At 36.1% G+C, this 18,169-nt stretch overlaps 1 protein-coding gene across 2 annotated transcripts; it reads left to right on the top strand.

The window, feature by feature from the left end:
* Window positions 1-55: 55 nt before the first annotated feature.
* On the top strand, window positions 56-15,686 carry ZDBF2 (zinc finger DBF-type containing 2). 2 transcript variants are annotated; one of them, XM_017735760.1, is made up of 6 exons: window positions 56-2,282; window positions 2,882-2,933; window positions 3,507-3,558; window positions 4,125-4,230; window positions 5,091-5,203; window positions 8,365-15,686. In XM_017735760.1, the coding sequence occupies exons 1-6, from the start codon at window positions 2,181-2,183 to the stop codon at window positions 11,180-11,182; spliced, it is 3,243 nt and encodes a 1,080-aa protein (XP_017591249.1). In that variant the 5' UTR covers window positions 56-2,180; the 3' UTR covers window positions 11,183-15,686. The 2 variants fall into 2 exon arrangements, with proteins under 2 accessions (XP_017591249.1, XP_017591248.1); XM_017735759.1 differs by having other exon boundaries at window positions 57-2,282; window positions 5,091-5,218.
* Window positions 15,687-18,169: the final 2,483 nt, after the last annotated feature.

Genomic DNA, 18,169 nt, shown 5'->3' with positions numbered 1-18,169 from the left:
AGGTGGGGTGGGCACCGCGGGCGCGGCGCTGCCGGGACGGGGCCTGCGCCGGTGCGCTGAGGCCGCGGGGCAGAGGCCGTTCCTGAAAGGAGCCGCCGCCTCCCTGTTTGTGGTAGTGCTGTGGGAAGGCAAGCCCTCTGTTTAGGGGAGAGTTTTCCCCTTGTTCTCCCTCTGCCTGCCCAGTACAGTTGCGCTCAGGTGAAGGGGTGGTAGAGGTTTTTATGAGGTGTATTTCGAGGAACAGTTTTTATTGCCTTTTAACTCTTCTTATTTTACTTGTTGCAGTGCAAGAGTGACACTGTCTGGAGAGTTTATCTGATACCTTTGACACCCAGTTACTATAAGAATGCACCACTGATTATTACTGCTTTTTAAATTGTTATTTAAAATTTTTTTAATGTGTATGTTTCATGGCTTTTGGTTGCCTTGTTAAGTATGATTGAAATTTTTATTCTCTACCTGCTGTACACAGAGTAATTCAATGAAACTAAAACGAAGCATTAATTTTAGAGACAGCTGCTAAAATAGCTTGGTTAGAATTTTATAAAATCAAATATTTCTGTATGTAACTGGTTGTTTTTACATTTGTTACAATTTAAAGGATTTTTTGGTTGTAAAATGTTTAAACTTAATTTTGAACAGGTATTATTTACTCTTTAATCCAACAGTTTAAGATACTTCTGGCTGTAAATATCTTAACTAAGGTAGAATTATGCAGTCTTTCCTTTCATCTGAAAAATCCTTTGTGGATTTATAGCTGTAGTCTCTTTTTTTTAAAAGGTAAGGATCTCAGTTAGGCCATCCAGATTTTGGCAACATAAATAAGGCATCTGCGTAGCAGATTTCCTAATATTATTAGCTTGTGATTTAAGCTTGACTTCAGATGATAAGCAAGCTGTATATTGCTTGAGGTCAGACTTATGTCTTTGTCCTGTACACTAGTGGTCTTATAAAACACTGGTATAAAGAGATTGTTTTTCCTGTAAGATGTTTTTCTGTTAGCTACTAAGCAATAGCTGGACTTTTTCCACTTTTACCTATCACACCTCTCCTCCAGTGAGAAAATCTGGCCCATTGAGTTTCCTTGAACTGTAAAAAGATAACAAGGAGATCCAGACAGGTGTCATTCAGTATAGTTATTTTCCTAGTTCTGGCCTGTTTAAAGTTACTTTGCACCTAACTCAATTTAAATGGGATTGTACTTGCAGCTGAGTGAACTCCCAGTAGCACCTCACCATTGAAATTAGTCCTTGAAATAAAGAAGCAACAAACCATCCTCTAACATGTTGCTGTTGCCACTGCTTGGCATTTTTGAGATGGAATGAAACATTGTTGTGTCGAGGTGCTTTAATCTCCTTTTGGGGCGCTGGAGAGGGATGAATGGTTGTGGTGTCCCCTGCTGGCTGTGGAACTGCTGTCTGACTGCCTCGTCCGTGGGGTAGCTTCCTCTGTGGTTGCTACACTCTTGCCATACTTTTAGCTTTATCGTAAGATTGTATACAGTAAGACTTAAAATAGCAGTAAATTGACTTCCAGCACGTGGAATGAGTTATTTTACATAAAGCAACACTCATGAAGGATAGTCTTCTGTGTTTTTCCATCACTGTCTTTTGGGTCCTGGCTGTGTATAGGAAATAGAACAGGATGACTGAGAACAGCTGATCTCTCAAAAAAGCTTTTCTCAGCTGCCAGATGAAAAGGTTTATAAGAACAGCTGGGGTTTCTTGTTTATTTGGTTTTTTAATATTATTACGTAAGTTACAACACAATGGGAAGTAGGATGAGTTTGGTGTTCTGGTGGATTGTTTTGTTTTGGGGGACGGGGGTGTGTTTAAAGTTGAGGTATTAAGATATTCCTTCTGACCATAAATGCTACAACATCCCAGGTATTTTATCGTGGGCAGTGCATAGTCTGGGAAATGACAACAATGTATAGTACACAGGGCCCATGAGGAAGAAAGAAGAAACAAAGGTATTCCAGAAGGAATGGTTAACATTTATATAGGAAAGACTGTCAAAATTACTTCCATATTAAAAAAGATGTGCTGCAGACTTCAAAAAGATTTATCCATTTGTTCAACTGTTTGCAAAATGGTACAGAAAAATTTACATGCCTTCGGGCGTGGGAAACATGCATTATTGATGTTATTTTAAAAGGCTCTTCCTTGTTGCCAGATGGGATGAGAGAAGTGTCCTGCACTGCAAATGGCCTCCTGTTCGACATTTATTGTTTGCTAGTCTGGAGTCAGCTTTGGTGGATGAGGAAGGTCGGTGACTCTAAGGTAGGTGCTAGAAAGCTGATTTAACACTTGCGTTCCATGGCGTAAAAGGCTTATGTGACACCTGGAAGTCCTTTGTGTTTGGATGCCCTAAAGAATGTAACTGCTTGTTGCTGCAGTCATATTTTTATTAAAAATTGTGAGATTAAAAATTGATTTGCAGATCTTTTGAGTAATAAGGATTACTTTTCCAGCCTAGGTAATTCCTTTGTGTGGTGTAGGTCTCATATGGGTTTTTTTACATATATATCTCATCTCAATTGTTAAGGTGACTTAGGAAATTAAGTAATTACATTAATTTGATACGGTTATTGCTTAATAACCTAACAGAGTCTAGGCTGTGCTTGTAAGTATAGTATTTGATTTCATTAATTAAAAGTTATCCCCTTTTATCAAAGCTAAAATATATTGTTAAATATAATACTAGGGTAACCTAGTAAAGCAGAAGTTTCTCTTTAGAATTGCAGCTTCATTTAAGTCAAATATTGGTCTATAGCTGAAACAGTATAGAGCTTCTGAAGAGCTTGTAGCTTGGACTGAAGGAGGAGCTTCAGGATATGGTATGAGGATGGATTGACTTTTAAAAAATTTTTTACTTACAGATGTTTGAGAGAATCAAACGATCTGATGAAGCTTCTGCTTCTTCAGCACAAGGTAAGTTCAAAAAGTTGAAAGTAATTTTCATTGCAATTACATTTGAGTACATAATAATTATCAGTAGAAGCATTAGTTCACCTTGTAGTTCAATTGCATACTTGGATTTCTTAAATTTCATTATGGAGCTTAGGTGGAAAGCGTGACTTTTGAATAATCCACAAAATTTCCATGTAGGTGTAAGTTTCTTGTCCTGTTGTAAGCTGATTGAGACATTTTACATTTTCTCTCAGTGATCATGGATGTCACAGTAGCAATGTAGATTGCCTAGTCTTGAACCCAGACAAGTCAGTAGAAAAATTCTCATTCGCCTCAGCCATGAAAGAGTAAAGCTTATTTTCTGAAGTTCTTGGATGAACTTTGCCGACAAAAGGATCTCTTAATGCTTTTTTGAACTTACTAAACCTTTTATCTTCCTTTAAAATAGTAGTTTTGACAAATGCAGTGTAAGAGAAGTAGCTAGCTACAGGTAAAACTCTCCATCTCCACGATACTCTGTTGGTTTTTATGTTTTGTACATGTGTTTGCTTGGGTTTTTTTTATTTTTTGGTGGTTGTTTTTGTTTTTCTGTAGGAATCCAAAGACATGGTGTTGAGGGCTCTCCACAGCAGGACAGCAGTAGCAGGTAAGTTAGGTGATGATCTGACTGGCATCCAGCTTACTGCTTACCAAAGTAAAATGGGAAAAATCTGCTTTTCAGCCTTATCTGTTACCTTGTGTAATGGATGACAGTGATACAATATGGATTAAGTGTATGATGGAGATCCTTTGTGCCTTATACCCATGTACTGTTAAAAACTGTAGGGAAGGCACATTGTAGTGCCCAAAACTACTGTGTCAGTGTCAGGTGTCCTTGGTCTTTTTTTCTTTTATTTCAAAATACTGACAAAAAGACAAATGAAAATATGACTCTGCCTTTTTCTTTAGAGGTAATTATTTTCAGATTTCAGCTAACTGTGCCTTCAAGCTGTTATTCTTTGTTCTGCATTTAAGGAAAAATTTCTTTAGTGAAATTTGCTTGAGAATACTTTAAAATACATAGTACCACTTACCATTACAATTCTAAAATAGAAACATTTATCTTGCAAGTTTTTCCCATCTTTGTAGTAAGATAGATATTTAGAATTTCTGTGCTAAAGACATGGATTAAACAACCCAACATGTCTTGATAATATTACCTGCTTCTTTCAGTTTACGCAGAAGTGGACAAGAACGTCCTCGGCCTGGAGCATCCACTGTGCAAAATAGACAAGGATACTGCAACTGTTGCCATGTACACTACAGTAATCTGGAACAGGTGAGACAGCTTCTGCATAACTTGGCAGCAGATAGCAAGGACTACCTAAAGGCTTTATCAGCTTATAAAATACCAGTTTCTGCGCTGAACAACCAATACTGAGTGAAAAATAAGCACTTTGTGAATTGCACAATATGTGCACTGAGTAAGATACCTTGCTTATTTGTTACCTGTTATAAAAGATGCTGGTGGAGTGGCATGGCTGCTGCAGTCTGCTTTTCCAAAGTGGCACTTGGCTGTGCATTGCATTCATTATGTTTTTTTCTGTGTCTTTAATCTTGAGATCTGTATGTATTGTAAAGTGTTAGGGTTACAGTAATATGTTTTATATCAAGGGTGAAGATGTTTGATCAACTATTTTCAGTTCTTTAGCTCTGTCAGTCTCCTGTCTTTTAGACTTTTTAAATTAGAAAGTAGAGGCCTATTTAATCATCTACACTTAAGAAAAATCTTGTTAGTTAGAGTGAATTACAGGATGTTTGCTCATACGAAGTTCAAGAATATTATAAGTCATTTATGGATAAATTTAGAGTATTTGTTCTGGTTAAGAGACTTGTGAGCAGCTATGAGATTTGTGAGAGTATTTGTACTAGTTAGAAGAGATTTGTCAGCAGCTACCAGAACCACTAATTTAAGTTCCAACTCAAAAAGATGTTTTGATACATTTTAGCATTGAGACTGCCTAAGCATACTTAAAAATTTCAATCAAGGCTTTAAAATAGAAAAAGCTGAATATTTTTCTTTTTATTTAAGTATTTTCATAGCAATGGTGTAATATTTAAGCTGGGAAGGAATTTTTAGGAATAGGCCTGTGTGCTAGCTGTAGTATTAGACTAATCATCTGTTTTATCTTTCACCAGCATATTTTCAGCTCCCAGCACAGACATTTTACAACATACTGTAGGAATCGTATGGGTACCAGTAGCTTAATGGAGCGTTTCCTGCAAGATGTTTTACAGCATCATCCCCACAGGTACCATGACAGCAGGTATAATACAGAAGGCTTTTTTTTCCTTAATACGTGGTAGTGGAATGCATGTGTTATGAATTCCTATTTCTGTTCTACTGTTGAGCAGTAAATTTGGCCCATTCGAGGTGAAACTTGCTCAATGAAGACAATTTAGAAAGACATGTATTTATATAAACAGCATGCAAATATATTGCTTTTGTGTTGTCTCTGCACTTTTAAACTCCTTTTCACTACTTATGGATTTGAAACAACACCAGATAGTATTTAAATGTGAAGACCTGGAAAAGAGGAGGAGTATATAGGTCAGCACTTACAATAACAGACTGTACAATCTCACATGTGTTTACAAATTCTTCAAATTTGAGCTTTATATATTTTATTCTAAATTTTATAATTCTGGGCTTTATATATATTTAGCAGCATATTTTATGGTATGTTTTGAAAGACTTCATAATTTTGGTTTGTTGATTATGTCAGGTAAGTATTTACATGTTTATTTTTTCATTATCCTTGCAGTTCACATGTTCAGTTAATACTTGAATTACATTAACTGGCCAATTCATTAATACTCAGATTTTGAAAAGTATTCTCTTTATTTATCATGTGCATGTTTCAAGAGTGGTTAGAGGATCAGTATGTTAAATTTTTCTCTGTAGGTGAAGGAAAATCAATTAAATCTCATTCCTCATTTGTTATGTTTTGAAAGTCAGACAAAAGTCCCAGTTTGATCCCAGTACAGTGTTTCTCAATATACAACTCTGCTATATGTCTGACAAGCAGAAGGGTATTTTGTCTGAAAGCACTCACTGATGTGCTTTCAGACAAAAGGTGTGGCAGAATCAGCTAATATGCATGTCTATACCACACTAGTCCAGGGCATGATGTACACATCACTACAAGTAAATAAATTGTCCTCCCATCTTAAATAAATAGATTTAATTGCAGTATCTTGAGAATATTCACCATTTTTTTGCCATGGAGAAAATGCAGGATTCATTTTAAAGCAACATCCAAATGAAAAAAGCCCTTTCTTGAGGTGTCACTAATAAAAGATTGTTCCCTTGGTGAATGAAACCTGCTAACAAGGAAAAACAAACTACCATGTTCCTCTAAGTTATTGGAAGAAGGAATAGAAAAATTAGAAAAATAATGCACAAAATCTAGATTAAGTTGGAGGAAGAAGGGGGAAGAGTTAACCCCAAATCTAGACAGAGTTTGGAGGAAGAAAAGCAAAAATGGAAAACAAACTGTGAATAGATTTATTTTGTGGTCCTGCTCTGAAAAGAAAGTCATGGTCTTAATTGACACCTGAGGTAAGATTTTGGTTCTCTTCTTTCTCATGTTAAAACACTTGGATTTATACACAGTTTCACTCAGTGCTTTAAATACCTGTTTTTACTATTTATCTGAATTCACACAAGGGATCTTTATGTGCCATTTTAAAAGGTTATGGAAATATTTGTAAAAACTGATTTGTTTTACAGAACCAGTATACCTAGTAGTTATGTGGAAAAAAGAAAAATTCATCAGAGCTTTGCCTTATACTGAATTTCAAAGCATGTTGTTGTTCTCCCCCAGTAAAAAAACAAAACAAAACCAAACACCCACAAACCATCAAATCATTCCTTCCTCTAAATATGTAAGTTTATTACCTAAAGAAATAATATTGAGCATTTTAGAAAGTAAATCTTCATTCTACTTAGGGGGGTAATTTGTAGCAAAACTGTCAGAAGTTCCTAACTATATAAAACTGTAGTTCTGTTCTCTTCTCCCCCCAGAGACATTTGCTTAAAAGTAATTTTTGAAAAGTACCTGTAGGCTGTTAACTGAGCTAGAGACTCAGGAGTTTGCCATAGTTTCTCCATATGAAAATCTATTTAGTTTTATATTTAGTCTTTCAGCAATGTCCAGATGCCAGGACACAAAGATGTTTCATGTAAAGATGGAAGAACTCTGAAGTTAGGAAGTAAAAAGATTATTTCTGCTGCATTTGGCCTTCCCTTTAGGCCTTTCAGAACTTAGGTGACCAAGAATCCATGCAAGGGCAAAGCAGCAGTTCAGCTGACAGGCATTGTTTGATTATCTGATCTATTTGATTACTTTGCAATCATATAGTAATAGAATAGTCCTCTTCTTTTTTAATGTTTCATTATATGAGGTTTCTCTTGCTTCATCAGTCTTACTTCCCTTAGCTTTATGTACTCTTAGTTATATTACCAAGGAATTACTATAAAAGGAAAGTACTATCAAATTTGTTCACAATGCTTCTGTTAGCTGATGTCTGCCATATCAGACGTCAAAAGTAAGCATCCATTTGGGTCTCACAAGGTCTGGTCATAATTTTCGAGTGAAACACAATATTCTTTACTTCAGTTATATTTACATATTTTAAAAATTGTTTTCATTGGATTTGCCCAGCTGTTACATGTTGAAGCCTTGTGGGTTCCTGTGTTGCAAATAGTCCACGTCTGTCAGCTGTGTTAAATCTGCAAGACACAAACCCTTGTGTTTGAGGCAATCCAAAAGACAGAACTGCCAGTTACAGAATATATAAAAATCTGTTGTCACAGCGAGGCTGAACAATCCTGACTTGGCTTCTTACTGGAGTGAATCAGAAGCTGTGGTATGTCTGTGAGAAACAGTAAGCATGGAATTCCTTGGCCACATGTGCAGAGTTCCTATCAGGCAGCCATGTTTTGTAGAGTAAAGGGCATTTATTCTCAACGATGGTTTTATACTATTATTATGTTCCATTTCTCTTCAAAAGCTCAATTTTAAGTAATGATAGTATGACCAGTGAAATAACCTCTTCATAGGCTTACCACTTCAAATAAAAGAAATATCTTTACTTTTCCTGCTTTGCTGTATTTATAAAATTATTATAATCTATGTTTGGCCATTCTTAATTGACGGTTGCATGAAGAGAGTGATAACAATCTGGAGATTAGTCTTATCTTTAGCTTTATGGAGCATTTCCCCCTCCATAATTTTAAAAAATTTAGTATCTCTGCTAAAGTAGCAGAAACAGTAATTTTAGTCTGTTCATTATAAGTGATGCAGTTTAGGTAATTACTCTTAAAAAACCCCCACACTGCTATTGCTTGACAAATTTAAGTGTATTTACAGTATTTATATAAGCTGTTTTTTTCTCCCCTGCCCTTTAGACCAACCTATGATGACATGCCACCCCCTGTCACTCTGGAGGCTCCTAGGATTTCTTGCCTGTCTTCAGAAGAGATGCAGAAAAAGAGGAGCAGTGAGAAACAGGAGATTTCCAGCAAAGACCAGGAGTCCATTCGTGAAATAGGCTCTTCTGTTCCATGCCTGTCTCGTGAGGGTACAAAGAAAACTTTTGTAACACAAGCAGGTTTTCAAAAACTTCACGGAGGCCAGGAACGTGTTCCAGTAATATCCCAGCAGTCTATCGGCATTTGTAGCGATAAGAAATGGGTAACTCTGAAAAATGCTCGAATTGCGAATCATAGCCATGAAGGTCAGTTTACAGCTGTGAGCCCTGTACCTCAGCAGTTTTCTCTCAGTCCTACCAGCCACAGTTCCTCTGTTAATCCTAAAACAGGAAAAAATGTTAGGGATTTGGTAGGATCAAATCTGTTTCTTTGTAGCAGATGTGATGAAAGAGCAATGGAGGTCTGCAGCAGTGATGTGTTGTTGAACCCACGCTTGAATCCTGCTCCAGCACTGGTTCACCCAAAACACCCTTCAGATTCTCATCAGAATCCTACACGCAGCCACAGCAATTCTTTCTTTATTACCTCAGGTCAATCTCTCTCAAAGCGAGATAGTTTACGAACTCAGGATGAAACTCTGGTGTCTGATCTCCATCTCAGGGATACTGTGGGTATCAGCAGCTCCCTAGACCTTGGGACATCCCCACAACTAGCACGATGCAAAAACATGAAGACAAACAGAGGTGATGAAAGTTCAGTGGATGAAACTATTGAAGATGTAATTTTGAAATACTGCCATGAAACTACATCTGAAGAAATTTATTTCAAAGAAGAGAATAATCCCTGTGTACCTTTTTCATCACTTCTGGACTGTACTAATTTAGAGGGCTCTGAAATGAGTTTTGACTGTGATGCATCAATACAGGTAGGAACAGACTTACCCAAGGCAGCTATAAAAGATATAGAATTCCTAAAAGAGGTCCGAGTATGTTTGCAAGATAAAGACTATGGAACACAGCTCTCTTCTGTTTTAAAAACTGAGTCATTAGAGAAAATAGAAGCAGTGAAAAAGGATGTTGTAGTTCATACCGAAGAACCAGTTCTTCCAGCCCTGCCTCACGTGCCTCCTTCTTTTGTGGGAAAGACTTGGTCTCAAATAATGTATGAAGATGATATAAAAATTGAAGAACTTGTGCGGGATTTCAGGGAAGGTCGTTTTCGCTGCTATTTTAACAGTGAATCCTCAGCCAATTGTGCAGGGAAGAGAATGAAGAAAAAAAAGCAAAAGGATGAAAAAAGGATCAATATTATTGAGGGTAATAGAACGGAAAGTGCACCAGTTAAAGCATTGCCAGAATTTAATGATGCTTTAAGTGGTGGCTCTGATTTTGATAACCCATCTTTAGCCTCAGATACACTATGCAACCCACAAATTGTAAAAATGCCTAGGAAAAGGACATGGCGCCTGGCTTCAAGATGTCAGGTGGTTAAAGTCAGCCATGGCACCCAGACAAGTCTGCTGAACTACCCTGTAGCAAAAAGGAAAATGTCTAGAAGAGAATCTGATCCAGCTGATCAGAAAGCAAGCATCGCGTGGCTGGAGAATGAAAAAACTCCAAACATGAAAACTAGACTCTGTGCTCTTAAACTTCCAGAGTCCTATAGCAAGATCATGAGTCCTGTTCAGCCCAAAACAGTAGTGTATGTACTCTCGTGTCCAGAGGTAAAACAGGGTAAAGGTAAACCTATAGATATTCCCAAAATGAGGAAAAATCATAACTCCACAGATAGCAAGGACTCTGTAAGGTATAAATACAAACAGTGTTCTCTCAAATATTATGACCCACTGACAAATCGAATTCTGAAAACACCTCCAAAGAGTACAGTTGGAGAAAAGGCCAAAAAGCCCTCTCATGTTCGCCAGCTTTTCAAAAGTCTCAGCATTGATGCAAACATGAAGAAACTAGCTGATGCTCAGAGAGAAAGCACACCATCAAAGTCACTCAATTGGTCAGACTTCTATGGTTCTTCTTCAGCATCTTTCCTGCCAGATCCAGATAAAGGGAATGAGGCAGCCTCAAGTCAAAAGGCAGATGGACCTTCTGTTTCCACAGAAAGAACAGATTGTCTCGTATCTGAGAACTCTTTTAAACACCTAATCATTTCACCTTTGAACTCAGTGATAGAAGGAGATTATAGATTAATTCCATTTAATAGAATTACCAAAACTCCTCTGACCTCTATCAGGAGTGAGTGGTTAGAGAGGGAGACTCCAAAAGCAATATGGAAGAGAAAAGAAGGCACTAAAAAAGAACCAGTTTTTTCCAGAAAGGCTGCAGGATCTAAGTCTGTCAGATGTACTGTGGGGAGGAGAGGAAACAGAATAACCACAGGCAAACAAACATCCAGGACTAAAAAACAGCAGAAAGAGGGGATGAGAAGACAACTTCAACCTTGTGCCCAGAAATCTGCTTTCTCCATCCACAGGTGCCAGACCAGGAAAACTACAGTGGGAAAGCACCCTAAGAAAGAAAAGCCTGATGCTAAAAAATTAAAGGTGAGGAGGAAACCAAAAAGGGCCTTTCTGAACTCAACAGTTGTAACAGGGATTCCTGAAAAAAGGCAGAAAGTCACATCAGAATCTTTTCCCAAGAAGCCAGAGCAAGCTTCCTCCAAAGTCAGGAACTGGGAAGTAAGTGGAGATCGGGGTCATCCTAGCACTGTGAACAGGCCCTCTAGAAGAACTGCTGTACCATTACTTCGAAACTGTCTTGTTCTGCCAGGTGAGAGCTAGCTACCAAAAGAAGTTCTTTTTTCTTTTTTTATAGCCAGCACCTGGAAGAAGGAAGGGGGAAAAAAGGAGGTCATAGACAATGCAGTTGAAGTGCTAGAGCTCCAGAAAGTGCAAAGCCAGTCTAATGTGAAACAAATAGAACTGTAAACTCAGCTCTTGTTCCTGGAATATGGGGACATAATATATTGCACTGTTCTACTGTGTAAAGCTGCAGAAGTTGTGGATTTGAGTTAAAAGCACTTAGAATCATATTTACTAGTCTTCACCTGTACATCAGCAAAATGACCTTGAATGGTATCATATTGTTATTATGGTATTATCAGTGCTAACAGTGCACTATAATAAGGTAATTTAGAAACTATGTTAATTAATTGTGCCTATTTTAATTTTTTCACATAATTCTAAAATGCAGAAGATGACTCAGTTGCTATGCTAGAAATTTAATGAAGATACTTCAATCGGGGCTGAATTCTGTGTACGTATTTTGTGTTTGTGTATATGTGCACCTTCTTCAACACATAATATATACTTGCCTGTGGAAAGGCATTAAAATTAATGCAGTATGATACAATTCAGATCAAGTCAGTGCTTTCTTGAAATGAAATACAATTTACACAGTTTTGTATTGACTTTTTTGTTCCTGAAATCATGTCCAAAGCATTTTTCTTTTGGACTAAAAGTCACTGTGGGCTCTCATCAAGCAATAATGGACCATGCTGGTAGGGAAATATGTCTCTTTAGGAGACTGTTCAAATGGTGGTGGCTGAAGTGAAATCTCGAATCCTAAAAGAAATATAGGGTTGGGTTTGGGGGTTTTTCATTTGTTTTTAATAGCTTATTGATTAAGTTTGTAGGTGAATTTCACATTCCTTAGTGAGGGGGATGGAAAAATTACAATGCAAACAAACAGCAGTGAGTTGTTTTAGAATGTCAGCCTTGAGTTTGGGGTTCTGTGCTTTTCTGACTTTATTGGGTGTAGTCTTGATTAAATTTTTATGGACTAGAAGTCGAACTTTCTTTCTAAACTGTCAGTAAAATATTTAAATAAACCTAGCACAGCATCCATCTAAATGTATTAGAGTTCAAATATTTGTTGAAAAAGCCTGGTTGAATTAAAATTACATTCTATAGAGATTCACGTTTGGCCACTGATGTTCCACCTGCTATAGTTTTATGGCAAAGAAACCCAAACCCATGGTGTTTTGGCTTAGTTTTCTTTCTTTTTTTAATAGTTGTTATGATGACAGTTTATTTAATGTGGCTAGGAGACATAAAGCTGGACTTGCGGATGTTTCTGTGCTTTAAAACCCAAGATTAATGGTTCATTTATAGTAAATTAAGCACATAGTTAAACATCATAATAATCTGGGCTTCAATTTGATATATTATATAATCTCTTTTACCTTAAAGGTCTTCATAAATTCTCTAGTGGTACATTTTTCAGAACATGAGAAAAACATGGAAAAGACCCTGCTATCTCTGGCATTGAACACATCTGTGCATTTTCTCCTCAGAAAACAAAACCGTTCTTGAGTCTTCATTCATTTCTTTCAGAAGTGTCAGGGGTCACGGATTTGGACAGAGATAAAGGTGGACTTGGAAATGGTTTATTTTAATATACAGTATCTGAAGGAAATATAAAAGCTGTCATCATAAACCACATGTTCAGAGAATATTTTGGGGATCTTTTTAGTGTATATGCATATTCCCCAAGATAAATAAAAGATGTCCATGTGTCAGCTGGAAAGTAAGTTCATTTGCAAGTGAAATATGGTCTGACAGATTTTGTTATTTGTTTTGTTTTAATTTATTTTATTTTTTATATAAAAGTTGATTTCTATGGATGAATTTTTTTATGGTTGTCAGTAGACACAGAATCTTATGACTGTATTGCAAGTCACTGGAAAATTAAGGGCTATAATATAAGTTCTTATAGCCCTCTTAACTAATTGTGCCTGTATAATTTAATATTTTGTCTAATATAAAACTGATGTTTTTAAAGCAAAGTTTTAAAGGAATGGTTTTTATAGAAAGGCTAATTTTTAGATAAAGCAAAAGAAGATTTTTAAATAAAGTTTGTTTTAAAGCAAAGCTTTAACTCTATAGATAAGTCCCATTCTAACATATTTTTATGATACAAGAGTGTTTTCCTATCTAACTTCTTCCATCTTACTTTTCACAGTATTTTACATGTGAAGAGCATGAATTAGTTTGTGTGTGAATAAGTTTTAATGCACATTGTACTTTAAGAACACTAGTGTATATTTGTTCTCCATACTCATTCATTGTACATTTGTCTTACTGAGTGCACAACTTTTCCTTGAAATCTTGAGTAATAAAAATGTGTTGAGGACTATAGAATGACTAATATTTTTAGACTGTAATGTCTTTTTTTTTTTTTTTTTTTTTATAATAGACCCTCTTATCAGGATGGGGTTTTTAGAAGAAAAATGTTATATTTAAATAGAAGTGTAACTAGCTATATATTTTCCTTTAAAAAAAAGCAAAACAAAAAAAAAAGTATGAAATGTAAGAATTTATTAGAAGAATAAGACTTGAGGTGCAAGTCTGGAAACATTTCTGTGGCTGACATTGTCAAAATAAGGTTTACTGTAGGCTTGGATGTTAATCTGTGCCTCACTTCTCAGTGTTCAGAGAAACCTCTTCTGTGCATGCTCAATAACTACTAGGATAAAGCAGAAAGACTGGGATGTAAGAAGTAAATGCAGAAACTGCTTTGGAAAGAGAATTGATGAACATACTTGCAAAACAAAAGATAGCAAAGACATTCAATATCGTGCAAAAAGGAGAAAAAGTATTTTGGAGTCTTGAGAAACAGGCAAGCACTTCCCCGTTAGATATATAATACAGTTTCTGCCCGTATGGAATAGAGCATTGTTTCATTAGCATCATGGCTGAAACTTCAAAACATGATTGTGGAGCCTACACAAATGTCAAACTTGAGAACTGAAATACTTTCTCTCTGAAATTGATATGCGGGTTGGTTGGTTTCGGGTGATGCTTCTATTTTTGTTTGTGTTTCCTTTTTTCTTTTGTGTTTTTTGAGGGGGGAGAGGTTTCTTTTAATGTTAGTGGACAAAGATGTTTTGTCAGTACATTTGCATGTCTTAACATGGAGAAGCAAGAAAAGAGCTGGATTAGAGAGGGATAATGTCATGCTTTTTGAATTAAATTGACAGCAGTTAGAACCAGGACCTTTTATAATAGTTGAGAAAAATGTTATCGTGTCTTCTTCAATGCATATGCAATTTTGACCTGTAAGTTCATTGTTTTTATTATACATTTCATAATTTTTAAAAGCCTCTCCCCACATAAAGTACTCATTCAGCCTTTCAAAACAACCTTAATTCTAAGCAGATAAATTTTTGTTATTCACTAGTATGGTTAACCATGAGCGTGACCCAGTCATATTTTGCCAGGTGCTAACCAAACAAAATAGCAATCCCCCAAAACTTTAGATGCCTGACACTTGCACCTCGCAGTTCTTCAGTTAATTTGCTGATAGGGTTTTTTGCTCTCTTGTTCTTTCTGACAGGTTTGCATCCAATGTTCTTGTAACTGTGTTATGAAAGTATCCCTCCCTGGCACTCAGATAAATGAGATATTTCTGTTTAATAATGGAACTATGGCTTCATCTGAAGTTGTGCTCAAGTTTCATACTAAATTTGTGCCCAAATGAGAATGTGTTTTTGTGGTTTTCATGTTCTTGTTATTGATAATGTATTTTGCAATAATTGCTTGATGTTGTAATTTTTTATCTGCTTCTCTGTATCTCCTGTCTGTGGTCGTTTGACACAGTGTGGTTTTGTAAAGATACAGGGATTCTACACACTCATCCAGTGCTGTTACTGGATGTTCTTTCTCTGTATCTTCTCCTCATTTTATTTCAGATTAATTGTTCCATTGTTTTTCTCAGTCATGTATTTGGATCTCTTTTTTTATGTTGTAAAGAGCTAAATTACAGGGCAGTATGTTCTGTTTGGAAGTAAATCAGTGTCAGGTAACAGAAGAGGATGTTGTCCCAGTCTGAAGCGTAGAGGGCAGGTTGGTACAGGTGTTCCTGTGCTTGGGAGTCTGCTTTACTTCACTGAATAGTGTGAAACAGGAGTGGGATGATGATTCTTGATTCCTTTGCTGGTCTTCCTTTCTTTTTCCCTTGGGGTCACTCTGCCTGAGAACAAAGTAATCTAAACTCATACTGGAAATAAAGGCTTTTCAGCTTTTGGTGTTTTGGGGACAGATAGGAAAAGTAAAATGTATCTCTCTCACTAATGTAACTAAAATCACTGAATTTTTTCCTTTAATGTTTTATCTGCTGAATCACAGAATTCCTGGTAATATTTTTCAGAAAAATTTGTAATAGCATAGTTCTGAGCATGCCCAGAAGCAAAGGTTTTGTTCCTTGTTTGTTTTGCAGCTATAAATTAATTCATTCCTTCAGCAGAACAAATCTTGCTTTAATAAAATAAAGAATGAATATGTACTTTTGGAGTTTCTTTATTCTTGAAGTGGAATTTAACTTGAAGCTGTTTGCTATAATTTGTTGTGGAAAGAACACTACAGAATGCCATGGAATAAGCTACTAGTCTGAAGGCAGACAGTCATAATTTAAACAACTGTTCACAATGGTGTGATATCTTGACTCAGTGAAGCCAAGATTCGTCCTGTTCTGTGCCAGCTGAAGGATGACACTCTAGGATGGCACTGAAAAGGTGACATACATTTAAAATGTCTAACTTCATTTTGGCAGCATGAAACCAAGAAGCCCCAACCACATGGCAAGCCAGATTCCTGCAGAGCTTACTCATTAAGAGTTTTTTGAGAATGTGCACTTACTATATGAGGGCAGGGGCTGGAAGTATCATAATCTTAAGCACCTTTCTACTTTATGCAAAATGGTTTGGCATCTGTAATCATAGAACAAATTAATGCAGGCAGAACTCTCTTCAAAACTTAAAAGTGTGCAACAACACTTTTAGGAGTATCTGGTAAGCTGATTACTAGAATGCCTTGAACAGTGTAATACCTTGTTCTATAAATTGGTAGTCATTTGCTATTTGCAGCAGTGCCTGTTTAAACCAGTGTGATCTTTCGCAGGAGCAACGCACACAGATGTGTCAGATCAGTAAATGTTTGAGAGGCAGAGGCATATGGTTTCCTGAGGCTTTAGTAAGTCATAAAATTTCAGGACATGCTTCGCAGTTTTCAGCCCATAGTTGAAAATAGCCATGTATTACATAGTTGGCTGAATGAAGTTAATACTGTGCTATCAGGTAATGATTAACTAAAGAAATAATTGTTCAACCATCTCAACATGGAGTTACAGACATGATACTATAAGCAAATTTTAAGTCAGGTGATTGCTCTTTCATGGGAAATAAAAACAATTATCAATATGCTTATAGAGTGTGTAAGGGAGATCCAGTCCAAATTGGTATATTTGAGAGTTATGATGGAATTAATAGCGTAGTTATAGTTGGCTCTGGATTCACTGGAGTAATTAGTGCTATAATTATTGTGTTTTGATGGTTTTGGAAGTCATAATTATTTTCTTGGAGTGTAGAAGCATTTCTTATGAAACATAGGAACACATCATTATTACAGTTTGTGATTTAACAATGTCAGCATTTCTAAACTTCGTTTCTTTTTTTGTCAGTGTTCCACCCTTAAGGAAAACTGAAAAACAGTTTTTCCCAAAAACTGGGATTCATAAACAGGTTTTTCAGTATCACACATCCTCAAATATAAATGTACTTTAATGTATTAAAGCTGGTCAGCTTCTCATATTTGCTGTGTCATACTGCATTAATGTTGGCACTGGAGCCTCTGAAAATGTTGGTTATAGCTTACTTAGTTATGATTGATATTGTGCAAACAAGTTGCAGAATCAAAATACAGCCTTGCTAGCTCATGCAGAGAGCTTAAATACTGTACTGGCCTGGCGATTCTGCTATGATAATTAACAGAGAATCTGAAGGCAGAGTCCCTTGTGTGTGACTTGCTTTTCATTACACTGAAATTTTAAGATGAAGAGGGAGGTAGAAGTGAGGTGTAAGACTTAAATATGTAAGTTAAAAAGGTTTTATTTGCTTAATGCAAATAATAATGCTTCTCTTTACTGCTGCTTGTTTTATACTTTCAGGTAAGAAGGGAAAAATGTTTATAACAAAGATTGTGCATGTACATCCTTTTGAAGGCTCAAGAGAAAAGTTGTAAGGCAGTACATGGCTACCGGCAGATTTCTCCACATGCCAAAGGCACTCTGTTACAATTCAGGTCTAATGATGAGTAATCAATCAGTTGCCCAACTGACGATAGAAACACTTTTCATTTTATTGGACTCAGTCTGCATACAATTAAAAATAAACATACTGACTTTTTGGTGACAGATATTTTATGGATTTCTAAATGTGTCTAGTGCTTTAATTTTTCGATCTGTTCTAGCAAATTGTCATTTCTTGAGTTATTGCCAACACACTCTTGTTCTGATTGAATCTGGAGTCAGGGTAATAATTGAGTCAAAGTCAGCATATTTTTACCTACCACAATTAGTTACTGTTCATACAGCACTTTCTGTGGATGTAAAGAACTCTTAAGTGTTTAATACTATCAAGAATTATCTTCTATATTATTCATATTTTAGACATTAGTGTTAAATGTATTTTTAAAAATGCATTGATACATTTATATTTTTGTGAATATAAATGTGTATTTGTCATTGATAAGCACAATATTTTTTATTTTTGGAGCTCAAAGGAGAGCACTAATGAAATAGTATTTTACATATTTCCAGTTATATACAGAGACTAATCACTTTTTCTGTGCTTAGCAAATTTCTATTTTTCCTCCTTCACACTCCTCCATTTTAAAATAAGAATTCATCTGCAATGCAGAGTTCTCCATCTTTATTTTCTCAGAGTAGGGTGTGATGAGTATCATTTGGCTGTATCACGAAGATGATTTTAT

Source organism: Corvus brachyrhynchos, unplaced genomic scaffold (assembly GCF_000691975.1).
Source record: "Corvus brachyrhynchos isolate BGI_N302 unplaced genomic scaffold, ASM69197v1 scaffold255, whole genome shotgun sequence".
Classification (NCBI taxonomy): Eukaryota; Metazoa; Chordata; class Aves; order Passeriformes; family Corvidae; genus Corvus; species Corvus brachyrhynchos.
The sequence above is the reverse complement of the archived record's forward strand: the minus strand, read 5'-3'. Positions and strand labels throughout refer to the sequence as shown.

Coding starts and splice junctions, on each gene's coding strand:
- ZDBF2 (XM_017735759.1), top strand. CDS start 2,181: ATGAGAGAAGTGTCCTGCACTGCAAATGGCCTCCTGTTCGACATTTAT. Junction 2,283..2,881: donor GGAAGGTCGGTGACTCTAAG/GTAGGTGCTAGA, acceptor TTTTACTTACAG/ATGTTTGAGAGAATCAAACG. Junction 5,219..8,364: donor CACAGGTACCATGACAGCAG/GTATAATACAGA, acceptor CCTGCCCTTTAG/ACCAACCTATGATGACATGC.